General features: G+C 36.4%; 1 protein-coding gene across 5 annotated transcripts in view; it reads right to left on the minus strand.

The window, feature by feature from the left end:
* The window catches only part of POLR3G (RNA polymerase III subunit G), a 107059-nt gene that overhangs the window by 18868 nt on the left and 73972 nt on the right, over positions 1 to 14219 (minus strand). For all 5 annotated transcript variants that reach the window (XM_041751350.1, XM_041751348.1, XM_041751351.1 and 2 more), the window contains exons 3-5: positions 11540 to 11669; positions 6337 to 6393; positions 2647 to 2697 (exon numbers count right to left, since the gene is read on the minus strand). In XM_041751350.1, coding sequence (XP_041607284.1) covers positions 2647 to 2697; positions 6337 to 6393; positions 11540 to 11669 — 238 coding nt within the window. The remainder of the gene's footprint in view (positions 1 to 2646; positions 2698 to 6336; positions 6394 to 11539; positions 11670 to 14219) is intronic.

Below are 14219 nucleotides of genomic sequence, written 5' to 3' on the forward strand. Positions count from 1 at the left end.
AAGCAATCATGATGTCCTTCAGTAGGTAAATGGATAAATAAAACTGTGGCACAGCCAGACAATGGAATTATTTACCACTAACAAAAAAAAATGAGCTGTCTGCCATGAAGTCATGGAAGAAACTTAGATGAATATTACTAACTAAAAGAAGCCAATCAGAAAAGGCACATACTGTATGTTTCTAACTGTATGACATTTTGGAAAAGGCAAAACTATGGAGACCGTAAAAAAGATCAGTGGTTGCTAAGGGTAAGGAGGAGGAAGGGATGAAAAGGCAGAGCAGAGAGAATTTTTATTTTTTAAAGATTTTATTTATTTATTCATGAGAAACAGAGACAGAGACACAGGCAGAGGGAGAGGGAGAAGCAGGCTCCACGCAGGGAGCCCAACATGGGACCTGACCCTGGGTCTCCAGGATCAGGCCCTGGGCCGAAGGCGGTGGTAAACCGCTGAGCCACCTGGGCTGCCCACGCAGAGAATGTTTAAAGCAGTGAAAGTACCCTGTATGATACTCAAACAGTGGCCACATGTTATTACACATTTGCCAAAACCCACAAAATGTATAATACCAAGAGTGAACCCAAAGTAAACTATGGTCTCTGTGTAAGACCATATGTAGTACGTCAAGGTAGGATCACTGATTGCAACAAACGCACCACTCTGATGGGGGATGTTAACAGTGGGGGAGGCTATGCATGTGTGGGGGCAGGGAGTATATGGAAAATCCGTACTTATCCATCCAGTGTTCTATGAATCTAAAACTGCTCTGGAAAATGAAGTATATTAAAAAGCATAACACAAAATACCAGAGAGGGGTAAAAGGGAGGGAATTTCTTCTCTTAGTTTCTAATCCCATTGCTATTAACCTCTCTGGCTACTTTCCTTTTTCTCTCTTTATTCTTTATATCCAAATTCCCCAAACACTCATTTATGCTTGCTGTCCCCTTTTCCTAAATTCCCATTTACGGTTTAACCCCTTCCAAACTGGATTCTACCCTTACGAATCCCTCTCCCCCAACCCCACTTGCATGCTCTAAATAAATAGATAGAATCTTAAAAAAATAAAAATAAAAAGCTCTCACAAGGTCAACAATGATTAACATGTCAAAATTAGTTTACATTTTCCAATCTTTATTTTACTTGACCTCACAGCAATTTTGCGTAACCTCCTTTAACACTGTTGATCACCTTTTGAAACAGACTTTACTTCTTTTTTTAAATGTAAATATTTTATTTATTTATTTGACAGAGAGAGCACAAGCAGGGGGAGAAGCAGACTTCCCACTGAGTAGGGAAACCCTATTTGGGGCCGGATCCCAGGACCCTGGGATCATGACCTGAGCTGAAGGCAGACACTTAACCAACTGAGCCACTCACGTGACCTAAAATAGTCTCTACTTCTTGCATATTTTTGCTTCTGCAACTCCACTCTCTTGGGTTCTCCTTTTCCTCTCCTCTTTCTTTCCATCTCTTTTCTTTGCTGATTGAATCTCCTCTATGAGCCTACTAGATTTTTGCACTCCTCCAAGTTTAGGCTTGGGCCCTCATTTCTTCTAATTCTCTAATTTTACCCCAGATAATCTCATCCTTCCTTCCTCATAGTTTGAATTATAGTATCTATGCTGATCACTACCATCTCCATTTTGAGGCCCACCCACCCTGTATCCAACAACATGCTCAACACTTCTATTTGTATATTTCAAAGGAACCTTAAAGATTACCTTTAAACTGCTCATGACTTACCCCTCACAAACCTGGTCTTTCTCCAACATTCTCCCACCAACCACATCCTGCCCAAGTCCTACTCATCATTCAATCTGGACTTCAATTCCATTTCCTCAAAAAAACTCCCCTGACCTCCCAATGAGGACATTGTGTTTTTGGTCAATATTTTTACTCCATTGAACGGTAAGCCCCATTAGGGCAAGGATTATTCCCACTTGGCTTACTGTTTTATTCCTTTTAGCACAGTGTCTGGCAATAGTAGTTGCTCAACAATTTTTTACTCAGTGGAATTATGAAAGAACAACACGCTGGAAACTTTCACTTTGGTATTTTATGTACAACATAAAGTTCTAATCTACCAGTTCTCAAATTTTACCAGTTATGAATGTTTTAGTTAAAAACTTAAAATATAGGGGTGCCTGGGTGGCTTAGTTGGCTGAATGTCTGCCTTCAGCTCAGGACATGATCCTAGGAGCCTGGGATCCAGCACCACATCCAGCTCCCTGCTCAGCAGGGAGCCTGCTTCTCGCTCCCTTTTTGCCATTCCCTGTCATTCTTTGGCTCTCTCTCTTTATCAGATGAATAAATAAAATCTTTTTTTAAAAAAACCTTAAAATATGGACAGTAAAACCACTAAAAGAATTTCAAATGTGCAAAATTTCAAATTGAAAAAATGTCTGCATATTTGAAAAATCTTTCTTAACACATCAAAATTCCATAATTAAAGAAAGGAAAAACAATCAAACAAAAACAAAACAAAAATCAACAACAAAAAGATTTAATGAAATAACTAAATCCCAAACGTATCTTAAGAAAAAGCATTCAGAACACTGAGTCTAACTTCAGATTGATAATTCCATAATTAGAATTCGAGCAATAAATAACCTTTTTTAACCTAGATTATTACATTAGTCAATGTACCTTTTTTGCACTTCTTCCTTGGCATCATTTCTCTTGGGAGTCTTCTCCAATCTGCACGTACAAAAGAAAAAAAATTGTAATTTCTTCTAGGGGTTAGTGGCACTCAACATGACTAAAGAACATGACAGGGGGCACCTGTGTGGCTCAGTAAGTTAAGCAAATTTGACTTAGACTTAGGACAAGATGTCAGGGTCCTGGGATAGAGCCCTGAGTTGGGCTCCCCGCTCAGCAGGGAGTCGGCTTGTCCCTATCCCTCTGCTCCTTCCTTTGCTCGAGCTCTCTCTCTGCCCCTCTCTCCCTCAAATAAATAAATAAATAAAATATTTTAAAAATAATAAGGGACATAACAGGGGTGCCCAATGGCACAGTAGGTTAAGCATCGGACTCTTGGTTTTGGCTCGGATCATGATCTGAGGTTGTGAGATTAAGCCCCAGGGCTTAAGATTCTCTCTCCCTCTGCCTCTATCCACCCCTCTCTCAAGTAAAAAGACAAATCTTTGAAAAAAATTTAAAGGACATGATAGTTGCTTCTGCAATGAAAATAAAATTTCTTAATATCTGACTGTACTGAGCCTGGGAATCAAAAGATAATAGTGATGTATTTTCTCCTATGAAGAAGAAAGAGTTCATTAAAAAAAATTGGGGGGCATCTGGCTGGCTCAGCAGTAGAGCATGTGACTCTAATCCTGGGGTTGTGAGTTCAAGCCCCCTGCTGAATGCAGAGATTAAAAAAAATAAATAAACCTAAAAACAATAACTTTGAAATGGTGCTATAAAATTTTTATAACATTCTTTTAACAGCTACATAGTATTTATTTAATTTATTTAATTTATTTTTTAAGATTTTATTTATTTATTTGAGAGGGAGAGAAAGAGAGCATACATGAGTAGAGGGAGCAGAGCAGGGAGCCTAACGTGGGGCTTGATCCCAGGAACCTGAGACCATGACCTGAGCCTAAGGCAGATGCTTAACCAACTGAACTACCCAGGCACCCCTATCTAGTCAATTTTAAATACAGAAATTTTCATAACAAGAAAAATAATCCATATAAATATATATATATTTTTAAAGGTTTTATTTATTTATTCATAAGAGACACACACAGAGAGACAGAGACACAGGCAGAGGTAGAAGCAGGCTCCTCGAGGGGATCCTGATGCAGGACTCGATCCCCAGACCTTGGAATCACGCCCTGAGCCAAAGGCAGATGCTCAACTGCTGAGCCACCCAGGTGTAACATGTAAATATTTTTATATATCTAATATTTGTGTAGAGAAACCTCCAGGTTGGGAACAAATATCACAATAATTCTTAGTGGGTGTTGGGATTGCAGCTGCTTTTCCTATGCAGTATTTATTATTTGACTATGCTGTATTTTGTTTGTTTTCTATAGTTGATATGTATTTCTTACATAATAAGGCAAGTTAAAATATATGACCACAATCCCAACACATGCAAAATTAAATAATTCTAAAAATTATGCAAAAACTTTATAACTAAAAATATAAGTAGCTATGGAAAAGTAAATTCTCTCTAATAAATAATTTTGCCTGGGGGCACCTGCGTGGCTCTGTCACTTGAACCTCAGACTCCTGTCTTCAGCTTCTGAGACTGAGCCCCATGAGGAGTCTGCCTGAGATTTCTTCTCCCCCTCTCCTTCTACTCCTCCTCCTATACTCTCCCTCTTAAATAAAACTATATTTTTTTTTCCTGAATTAGCTAAATAATGCCTCTAATTTGTCATTTTCTTTCAATTTTTAAAAAATATTTACTTATTCATTTTAGAGAGAGAGAGCGAGAGAGCACACGTACAAGTGGGGGTAAGGGCAGAGGGAGAGGGATTCCCCTTAAAATGCAGAGCCCAATGCGAGGCTCAGTCCTACCCCTGAGATCATGACCTGAGCCAAAACCAAGAGTAGGATACTCAACTGACTGAGCCCCCAGACACCTCACTTTCTTTTCCTTTTTAAGCACAGAATTAATCAGAAAAAAGAAGCAATACGAAAATGGATTAAAAAACACTGCCTGGAAAAAAAAATAAAAATAGATCGATAGATAGATAAACAAACAAACAGCGCCTGGGGATGCCTAGGTGGCTCAGTGGTTGAGCATCTGCCTTCTGTCCAGGGCATGATCCCGGAGTGCCAGGATCAAGTCTCACATTGGGTTCCCTGCATGGAGTCTGCTTCTCCCTCTGCCTGTGTCTCTCTGCCTCTCTCTCTGTGTCTCTCATGAATAAATAAATAAATAATCTAAAAAAAAAAACAAAAACAAAAACACTGCCTGCTAATAAAGACTCACTTTATTCTGTAGAAAACATTTCTATCTCAAGCTATTTAGCCTGAACTAGTAAATTTGGCTTTGAATATATTTCTGCTTTTATTTTTATTTATTTATTTATTTTAAAGATTTTATTTATTTATTCATCAGACATACACAGAGAGAGGCAGAGACCCAGGCAGAGGGAGAAGCAGGCTCCATGCAGGGAGCCCAACACGGGACTCAATCCCTGGACTCCAGGATCACGCCCCAGGCTGAAGGCAGGCACTAAACCGAAGAGCCACCCGGGCTGCCCTATTTCTGCTTTTATAAGTGACATAGATAATCATGAAAACGTATGTAAAGAGAATCCTTCAGGAGATTAATATTTATGATGTGGCAGCTATGAAAGAACTGAAATAGGAGATTGGAGAGTGTTCAAGGGAAACTCAAGCTTTTCAATGATCCACACTGAAAGGACCACTATAACCCATGCAAGCAATAATGCTGTAAATGCCATTTATGTTCTTACGTAAATGCAGTTTTCACAAAACACCAAAGACAGAGAAGTCAAAGGGAAGTGAGTTAAAATGAGAAGACCTGGGTTCTAGTACTACTGTTCAAGTCATCTTGATAAATCACTCCATTCCTATGGAGTTTTTTTTTTTTTAATCTGCAAAAGGAAAGAGCTGGATGAAATCTCTCTGACCTCTTGCATCTTGCCTGTGTCTAAGGGAAATTTGTGAATGTTGAAAAAAAATCTCTTAGATATGGTTTTATTGAAAAGGCATCTTAATAAATAAAAATAGTCTATGTCTGCTTAAAAGAAAGGAAGATCGATGAGCTTGGCTTAAAATATCCTTTAACTAGACTTGTTTTCTCCTCAAAAGCTATAACACCCCCCACAAACACAGAAGTATTACTGGTACTGTAGATTAAAATTATGATTGCAGTAAGTGGAAATGGAAAGCTCAAACGGGTTTAGCAAGTCCTGTTTTATAGAAGAGTATTCTAAAACTTCAAAAACACTTCAACTCTTCCTTGTTAAAATATAAAAATCTTTTCATCCTAGTTTTCAAAGGATATGCATTACTAATTAATTATAGGAAAAGAACCAGCCTACTTTCCTATAGCAAAAATTCCTATGGTGAAAATAGAAAAATTTCCCTAAAATATATGGAGTAAGGAGATAAACTTTAAAAATTATTTTAATATTTTCAGGGTTTTTTTTTTAAAGATTTTATTTATTTATTCATCAGAGAGAGAGAGAGAGAGAGAGGCAGAGACACAGGCAGGGGGAGAAGCAGGCTCCATGGAGGGAGCCTGACATGGGACTTGATCCCAGGTCTTCGAGATCATGCCCTGGGCTGAAGGCGGCACTGAACCGCTGAGCTACCTGGGCTGCCCAATATTTTCAGTTTTATAATTACCTGGTATCCACTCCTCTTTGTACACCTTCATATATCTTTTACTATATCTTTCAATATCTATAAAAAAATAAGAAAGTGTTCATTAGAAAAGTCAAGAATAAGCCTGGATTTAAGCCATTCCATAACTAAAAACAGAAGATAACATCTTTTATTTCACACACAAGGAATCTCCTATATTTGTACACATATATTTCAATAGGTGTTCCTAAACACCTATTGAAAAGTTCAATAAATATTATATGTTTAAGGAAGTGGCAAGAAGCAACTGGGTATGAATAGCTGGGAGTGAGCAGAAACCTAAACCCTAATCATGTTTTTTTTTTTTTTTTTTTTTAAAGATTTTATTTATTTATTCATGAGAGACACAGAGAGGCAGAGACACAGGCAGAGGGAGAAGCAGGCTCCACGCAAGGAGCCCGACATGGGACTCGATTCCGGGTCTCCAGGATCACACCCCGGGCTGCAGGCGGGGCTAAACCGCTGCACCACCGGGGCTGCCCCTAATCATGGTTTTTAAAATCAGATAACCTGATTCAACTCTGAGATTATTCACAAAAGCCCAAAGCCAGGTCAGTAAGTCACCTACAATAAAAGAGCAAGAAAGTCTTGTGACGCTGGCCTCCAGCTTCCATTCTTCAAATCTTGTGTAACTGGGATGTATTAACTACCTAAGTAAGGATGGAGAGCTGTATGGTCAACTTCAGTGCTTGATACACATATTAAAACACAGTTAGGCTTTTCAACGAGCTACTCTTCACAACCCATTGAGGAGAATGGAGAAAAGGGTAGGAGAAAGTAAGGTTGGTGGGGTATGAAAGAACAAGCTGCAAGCTTCTATGCCAACTACTTACAATTCTGCAGGGACCTTCTGTGCTTGCCCAAAATGGAGTGGTTCTTGTTGCTGCTTTGTTCACTTTGCCACAAGAAACTCCCTCAATGGGGGTCCAAACCCTTTCCTAGCAATGTAAGTTGGCAAGCAACACCATAGTGCCATAGCCTAAAAACATGGTTCATCATAAAATGTGGTTGAGGAGTATAGCCATGAAATAGGGAAATTAATACAAAAGATGAAAACATAAAAAGCAAGGCCCAAATATGTACTGATTTCTCTTCCGTGTTAAGAAAATGATTCCAAATAATACTAAGACCATAGTGTTAAACAAAGATAACTAAAATAAATAGTGGATCAGTAAGACCAAGAAACCAAGCTTTTCTAGGTATTTAACTATTTTGACTTCAATCTTCATCTCAAGCTATTTATTTACTTATTTTTCAAAGTTTTATTTATTTGAGACAGAGAGAGCACAAGTTGGGAGGAGGGTCAGAGGGAAAGGGAGAAGTAGCCTCCCTGCCAAGCTGGGAGCCGGATGTCGGGCTCAATTCCAGGACCCCGAGACCATGACCCAAGAGTACGTACGACCCAAGCTAAAGGCAAACACTTGAGCCACTCAGGCACCGCTCTCAAACCCCATTATCAAGATTTTCATCAGTAAAAGAAGTCGATGCAAATGACAGATTTGCATTTAAAATTTTTCTCCACAACAGACTGTATATTTTGGAAAAATTTAACCTTCAGTAGTAAGCTTCTAGAAGAATAAGCAATATTGAAAATCAACTACTGAAATCCAGTTAAAAAGAGGCAAAGGATCTGAACAGACATTTCTCCAAAGATATGCATAGTAAAAAGCACATAAGATGTTCAACATCATAGCTACTTTGTAAATTCAAATCAAAATCACAATGAGATGCCACTTTATACCCAGTAGAGTGGCTATAACCAAAAAGGCATCAAAATGATTCTAGATTAGAAATACATTTCTAATAGATTCTAGCTTCCAATTCTTCTTATATTCGCATCTTCAAAATGTAATACTTTAAAAAGCTTTGATGGCTCACAGCTGTGTTGAAATGAGGATGGCCCGGCCATCTTCTTTGGTCTATAATTATAAAACATTTGCATTATTAAATTTATAATTACCAATTAACATGATCAATCCAACAAATTGTTTCATTTCTACATAACCTATTTCCTCTTGATCATCTTTGTCTTTGCCTTCAGCATTTCTCCAATTATAAACTATATCAAATAACTTTTGGTATGTAAACATCATAAAAAAGAAAAATATGGTTACGTCATTTTGACAAACAGGATGTTCCACGTTCTTATCACAAAATATGTGATGAGGCACTTTTCAAGGACTAATTGTGTGAGGATGCCATATTTCCTTTTTATTCTTAGAGATATATTCTTTACCCACTGACTTTTGAGTTTGAGAAAATTCATCTAGAATATTGTCATCTGAAGCTCAGAGATTTCACTTACACAATCAATTTCACAATCATGGTTAGCATCCAAAGAGCTACTACTTCTACATTCATATTCTGATTTGTCTAGTGATTGTATAACATCTTCCTCTCTCAATTTTCTTCTCTTTGCCATATGGGAAGAAAATGAACAATTCTGAAATCTCAATTATATTCTATGAAAACTAAAACACAAACAAAACAACCACGAAGACAAGGGTCTCTCTAGACTTCTTTTATAGCTTCCTAAAAATTAATGTAATACTATGTGCAACACAATAGAAACACTGAAAGAAAATGTAATAGTGCTGATTTTATTTCAATACTGCACCACCCTTCAATGCAACTTCATCATTTTTCCTTTTTTTTTTTTTTTGATATTTTAACCTTTTATCTTCCAGGATGGGGGGAATAATTCACAAGTAATGATGAAATAATATCTATACTGATGAAATAGTAAGATGTTTAAGGATGAAGGAAAAATAAGATCACTAATATTCCAGAACATATTAGATTTATAAGAGTCCAATGGACCAATATGGTAATGTTAAGATAAAATGAGTTTTCTTTCCTTTTTTTTTTTTTTTCCATTAAAAAAAATTCTTTGGGGCAGCCCAGGTGGCTCAGCGGTTTAGCGCTGCCTTCAGCTCAGGGACTGATCCTGGAGACCTGGGATCGAGTCCCACGTCGGGCTCCCTGCGGGAAGCCTGTTTCTACCTCTCTCTCTGTGTCTCTCATGAATAAATAAAATCTTTTCTTAAAAAAGATAAATTTCATTGTAAAGAAAGCACCAATAATTTCTATAATTCTACCCAAAAACATTATAAACAAATTGTGACATCACAAGAAATATTTTTATTCTATGCCCTCAGTGCTTTGTGATCTCACTGCCCTGAGCCACTAGCCACTTGACAATGAGGAAGCCTTGAGACCTTATTTAGTTCTTTACATTAGTACCTAAGTCTCTCCTTTCTGATGTACATTAGTGGTAGGTGATAGGAGAAGGCTGAGGGAACGGTGATACAACATGACCGAGAATATAGTTTCCTCTGACAGTTGCATAATTTTGTTCAGTCTGGCTGATTCTTTCTCATTCATGGTGTGCACAGTACATAAACATTTTATATATGAGTATATACATAAACACACATTATATGCATATATATATATATATATATTAACCTACAAACACACATAAATATATGTATGCTTTTTAAAAAAACTTCATTTTAACCTAGTTTTTTAAAAACTAGGAAAAGAAAAGAAAAGAAAGAAAATTTCTTTTTTTCAGAAAAGAAAAGTAAATATGAGTATTTTGAAAGAGAAGGTCTTGTTTCAATTTGGAAAAATCTACATAAACATTTTCTCCAATTAGAAAAAGAAACAAATATTCCTTGTATTTTTAAATACTTTGTGGAGTTATCAAAGATAAAGAGCCTCTTAATCCAGATACAAACCAACCATTACCACAAACCAGCAACAAAATTATGTTCCTAAAGTCCCTGTCTAAAAGACTCACAGATATATTTTCAAATATGATATACTTGTAAATTAGACCCATGATTTAATAATGACCACACTTAGTTAAGTAAATCTGTTCCATGGTCTAGAGAAAACACTAATTTTAAAAAGATTATACCGTATACTATTATTTTTTCTACTAAGAATGGATGTTTATTAATTCATTTAATCTTACTTTTTTAAATCTTTAAAACAAGAGCTTTAATTTCATTTTTGAACTCAAATAGATAAAAGCATACAACATAATCATGAAAGTAAAAAAGAATTCAGTATTTTTGAGATAAAAATGTCTTATAAAACCATTGTATCAACTTCAAGCAGCTATGTTTGATAAATTAAACGAACCTGTCTAAAATGCTTCTTATAATTACAAGCATAGATAATATTACTATATAAGACTTTCTTTTTGACTCTTAGCCAGTTCTAAGTCATTTAGAGAGAGTGAAAATGGAATGCATTTTTAATACTAATGGAATGAGAGGACACTGTATGAATTTCTCATGCTCTAATGATGTTGTTTGGGGAACTCAAGGATGATATTGATCTCTCTAATTTCAACCTTTGAGGGCAGAAACTGAAAATCAATATAGATCTACTATGCTAAATATCTACTCAGGAACGGGTTCTCTTCCTCTAAAACCACTTCCCACTCCCTGAGACTATAAAGCCTTCTCCAATTGTAATTTCTCTTCTCTGTCCTTGGCATAACCAATAAGTACATGCTTTATGTTTCCTATTATATCTGACATAATACAGTCAAGGCTTTTAAAAGTTTCAAACAAAATACTAAATAATCAGAGACTTACATAATGATTTATGTACAAGGATAGTAACACATATATGAGCAAAAAAACACTTTAAATCTAACATCAGAACTACTTACAATTAATAATGCTATATATATATATATATATATATATACACACACACACACACAGTGAAATACAACATAGCCATTAAAAATCATATTTTCTAAGAATGTTAAGGATATGTGAAAATGCTAATAACATGATATTGAGTAGAAAAGAAATATAAAAGGACTGTAAATCCAATTTTATAAAAAGAAAAAAATCTAGAATATCCAATAAAATATTAATAGATCTCTACACATAAGCAATACAGGTGATTTTTACTTTTTAATATTTTTGTTTTTCACCATTTTCACCAAACATATGAAACTTCTCTTGAAAGGTAATTTTAAAAATAAAGTATAAAAAAGTTTAAAATACATTTTCTGTTAAATCAACATTAAGCATGCTTTTTCAAGGTGGTGGATAATTTCTGACTGAAGTAAATCTATCAATCAGCATTAAATGACCATGAAACATTGTTTCATCTGTATACATTCAACTACATAATCAAAGAGTCCAATACCCACCTTGTTTTTCTTCGGGTGTTTCTATATAATAAGGCATTCTTTTCATAGTTTCTCTCAACTCCTGTTTCAAGGCCAGCATGTAATCTTCACCCTCTCCTGCTTTCAGTGGCACTGGTTTATAATCTGTGTCCTTTTTAAGAGATAATTTTTTAAAATAAATTTTTTAAATATCCCTTTTTGTCTATAAACAGGAAAATGTTAGTTTTATTGAAAAACTAGGGATCCCTGGGTGGCGCAGTGGTTTGGCGCTTGCCTTTGGCCCAGGGCGCGATCCTGGAGACCCGGGATCGAATCCCACGTCAGGCTCCCGGTGCATGGAGCCTGCTTCTCCCTCTGCCTATGTCTCTGCCTCTCTCTCTGTCTCTCTGTGACTATCATAAATAAATAAAAATTTAAAAAAAATTTTAAAAAAAATTAAAAAAAAAAAGAAAAACTACATTTTACAGGCACTAAGTTTTACAATCAACTGAAAAGATGTTGAGCTTTTGTAATCTTTTTAACCTTTTAGCTTATTTCCTACTTTGCTCTGATTTTAGAGGTAGTAGGAAAGCTGTTTAATTTTCCTACTGACCACACCTATTATTTTGTTAACAGTCTGTTGACCGTGATTACACACTTTAGAAGTTAAGCCACCCAAATGAGAGCTACTGCTTTAGTTTCCTATTAACCTCAATTAGTAGCTGTGGTATTGATGGGAGTAGTAGTTTAAAAAAAAAAAAAAAGATTAAAAGTAGCAGCTATTACTTAGCAAGTGGTTATGCTAACCAGGATGTCCTCAATATTCAACATCCATGATCCCATTTAAAGTATCATCAATATTTTCTCTTCAACAATAAATAAATTGTGAAGCAAAGAATCTATAAGCTCATATGACATGTAAATGACAAAGCAGGGGTTTGAATCTACATCTTCAATTTTTTTTTTAAGACAGTAGAGAAAAAGAGAGAGAGAGCATGTGCAAGCAGGCAAGGGGCAGAGGGAGAAGAAGAGAGAACAATGGTGCTTGATCCCATGACCCTGAGATCATGACCTGAGCTGAAATCAAGAGTCACATGCCCAAGTGACCAAGCCACTCAGGTGCCCCTCTAAGTCTTCAATTTTAAAGAATTACAAACACGCACATAAATGTATATGCACATTTATTTTAAAAATATATATTTATTAAAAAGTGGGGCCTCAGGGTATGTAGTAAAGACTTTTTTTAAATAAAGATTTTTATTTATTTATTCATGAGAGACACACAGAGAGAGGCAGAGACATAGGCAGAGGGAGAAGCAGGCTCCCTGTGGGGAGCCCGATATGGGACTTGATCCCTGAATCATGACCTGAGCCAAAGGCAGACGCTCAACCACTGAGCCACCCAGGTGTTTCAGTAAAGACATTTCTTAAAAAAAAAAAAAAAAAAAAAAAAAAAGACATTTCTAGTACCAGAGCTAAATATAGGGTACATTTTCAAAATTTCACTCTGAATCTATTCATTCATTCTACAACTATTTATTATGTGCTTACTATAAGCCAAACATGGTTAGACAATAAGAGATACTTCTTACCTTTATGGAACTTACATTCTAGGGAAGAAACACACAAGATATAAGGAAATAGTGAGGAAATACACAGTTTCAGGTAGTGATAAGTGGCATGAAAACAATGAAGCTGGGTAGAGGAAAGAGTGACCAACTGAGTACATGAAGGTTGAAGGTAGCTAGTCTAGACAAGGTAAGCACACATGACCTCTCAGGAAGATACCTGGAGCAGAGCTCTGGATAAAATTAGGAAGCCATCATGGAAAGACGTGAAAACAGATGGTTCCAGCCAGGAAAACTAGCAGAGGAAAACATCTAAGAGAACACAGAGACCAAGATGGCTAGGGACAGAGAAGGACCGCTATAGGAAAAGTTAGAGAGACATCGGCAAGGCCATATCAAACAGAGCCAGTTTGCCAGCAGCAAGGAATTCAATTTAATTCCAAGTATAAAACAACAATAAGTATTAATATTACCAGTGTTTAGAAGTGACCTCACATATGAGAAGAGCTTATTTTAAAAGAAATCAATGTAGGGACGCCTAAAATTATTAATTTTAATAAATACAATCTTTAAAAAGAATAAAATAAATCAATGTATAAAGTGACAGTACGCCTATACATGAGATGTTTATTATTGTTTCAGGCTATACTAAATATCAGAAAGGCAAATATCAAGAGCAAAAAATAGACACTCCCTATATATGACAACTACATCCCTAGATACATTTGTTCAGGGTCCTATACTTACATAAATCTTTTTTTTATTACTTATTCTTGAGAGAGAGAGGCAGAGGGAGAAGCAGGCTCCCTGGTGGGGAGCCTGTAGTGGGAATCAATCCCAGGACTCTAGGATCATGACCTGAGCTGAAGGCAGACATTCAACTGCTGAGCCACCCAGGCGTCCCAGCTTACATATATATTTTGACAAGGGATTTTTCCCTTTTGAAATAGGGGAAAGTTGGGCAGCCCAGGTGGCTCAGCAAGTTTAGCGTCGCCTTCAGCCCAGGCCCAACAAAGCAGTAATATATCCTCCCATATCACTTAACAGTTCCCTTCTTTCTCTTTCCTTTCCATTGTCTGTTGAAAGCATGAGGTCATTTCCAGTACAATGCTTCTCCAAATTTAAGGCACATTAAGAATGATCCAAGAATCTCG

This window comes from Vulpes lagopus, chromosome 4, assembly GCF_018345385.1.
Source record: "Vulpes lagopus strain Blue_001 chromosome 4, ASM1834538v1, whole genome shotgun sequence".
Taxonomy (NCBI): Eukaryota; Metazoa; Chordata; class Mammalia; order Carnivora; family Canidae; genus Vulpes; species Vulpes lagopus.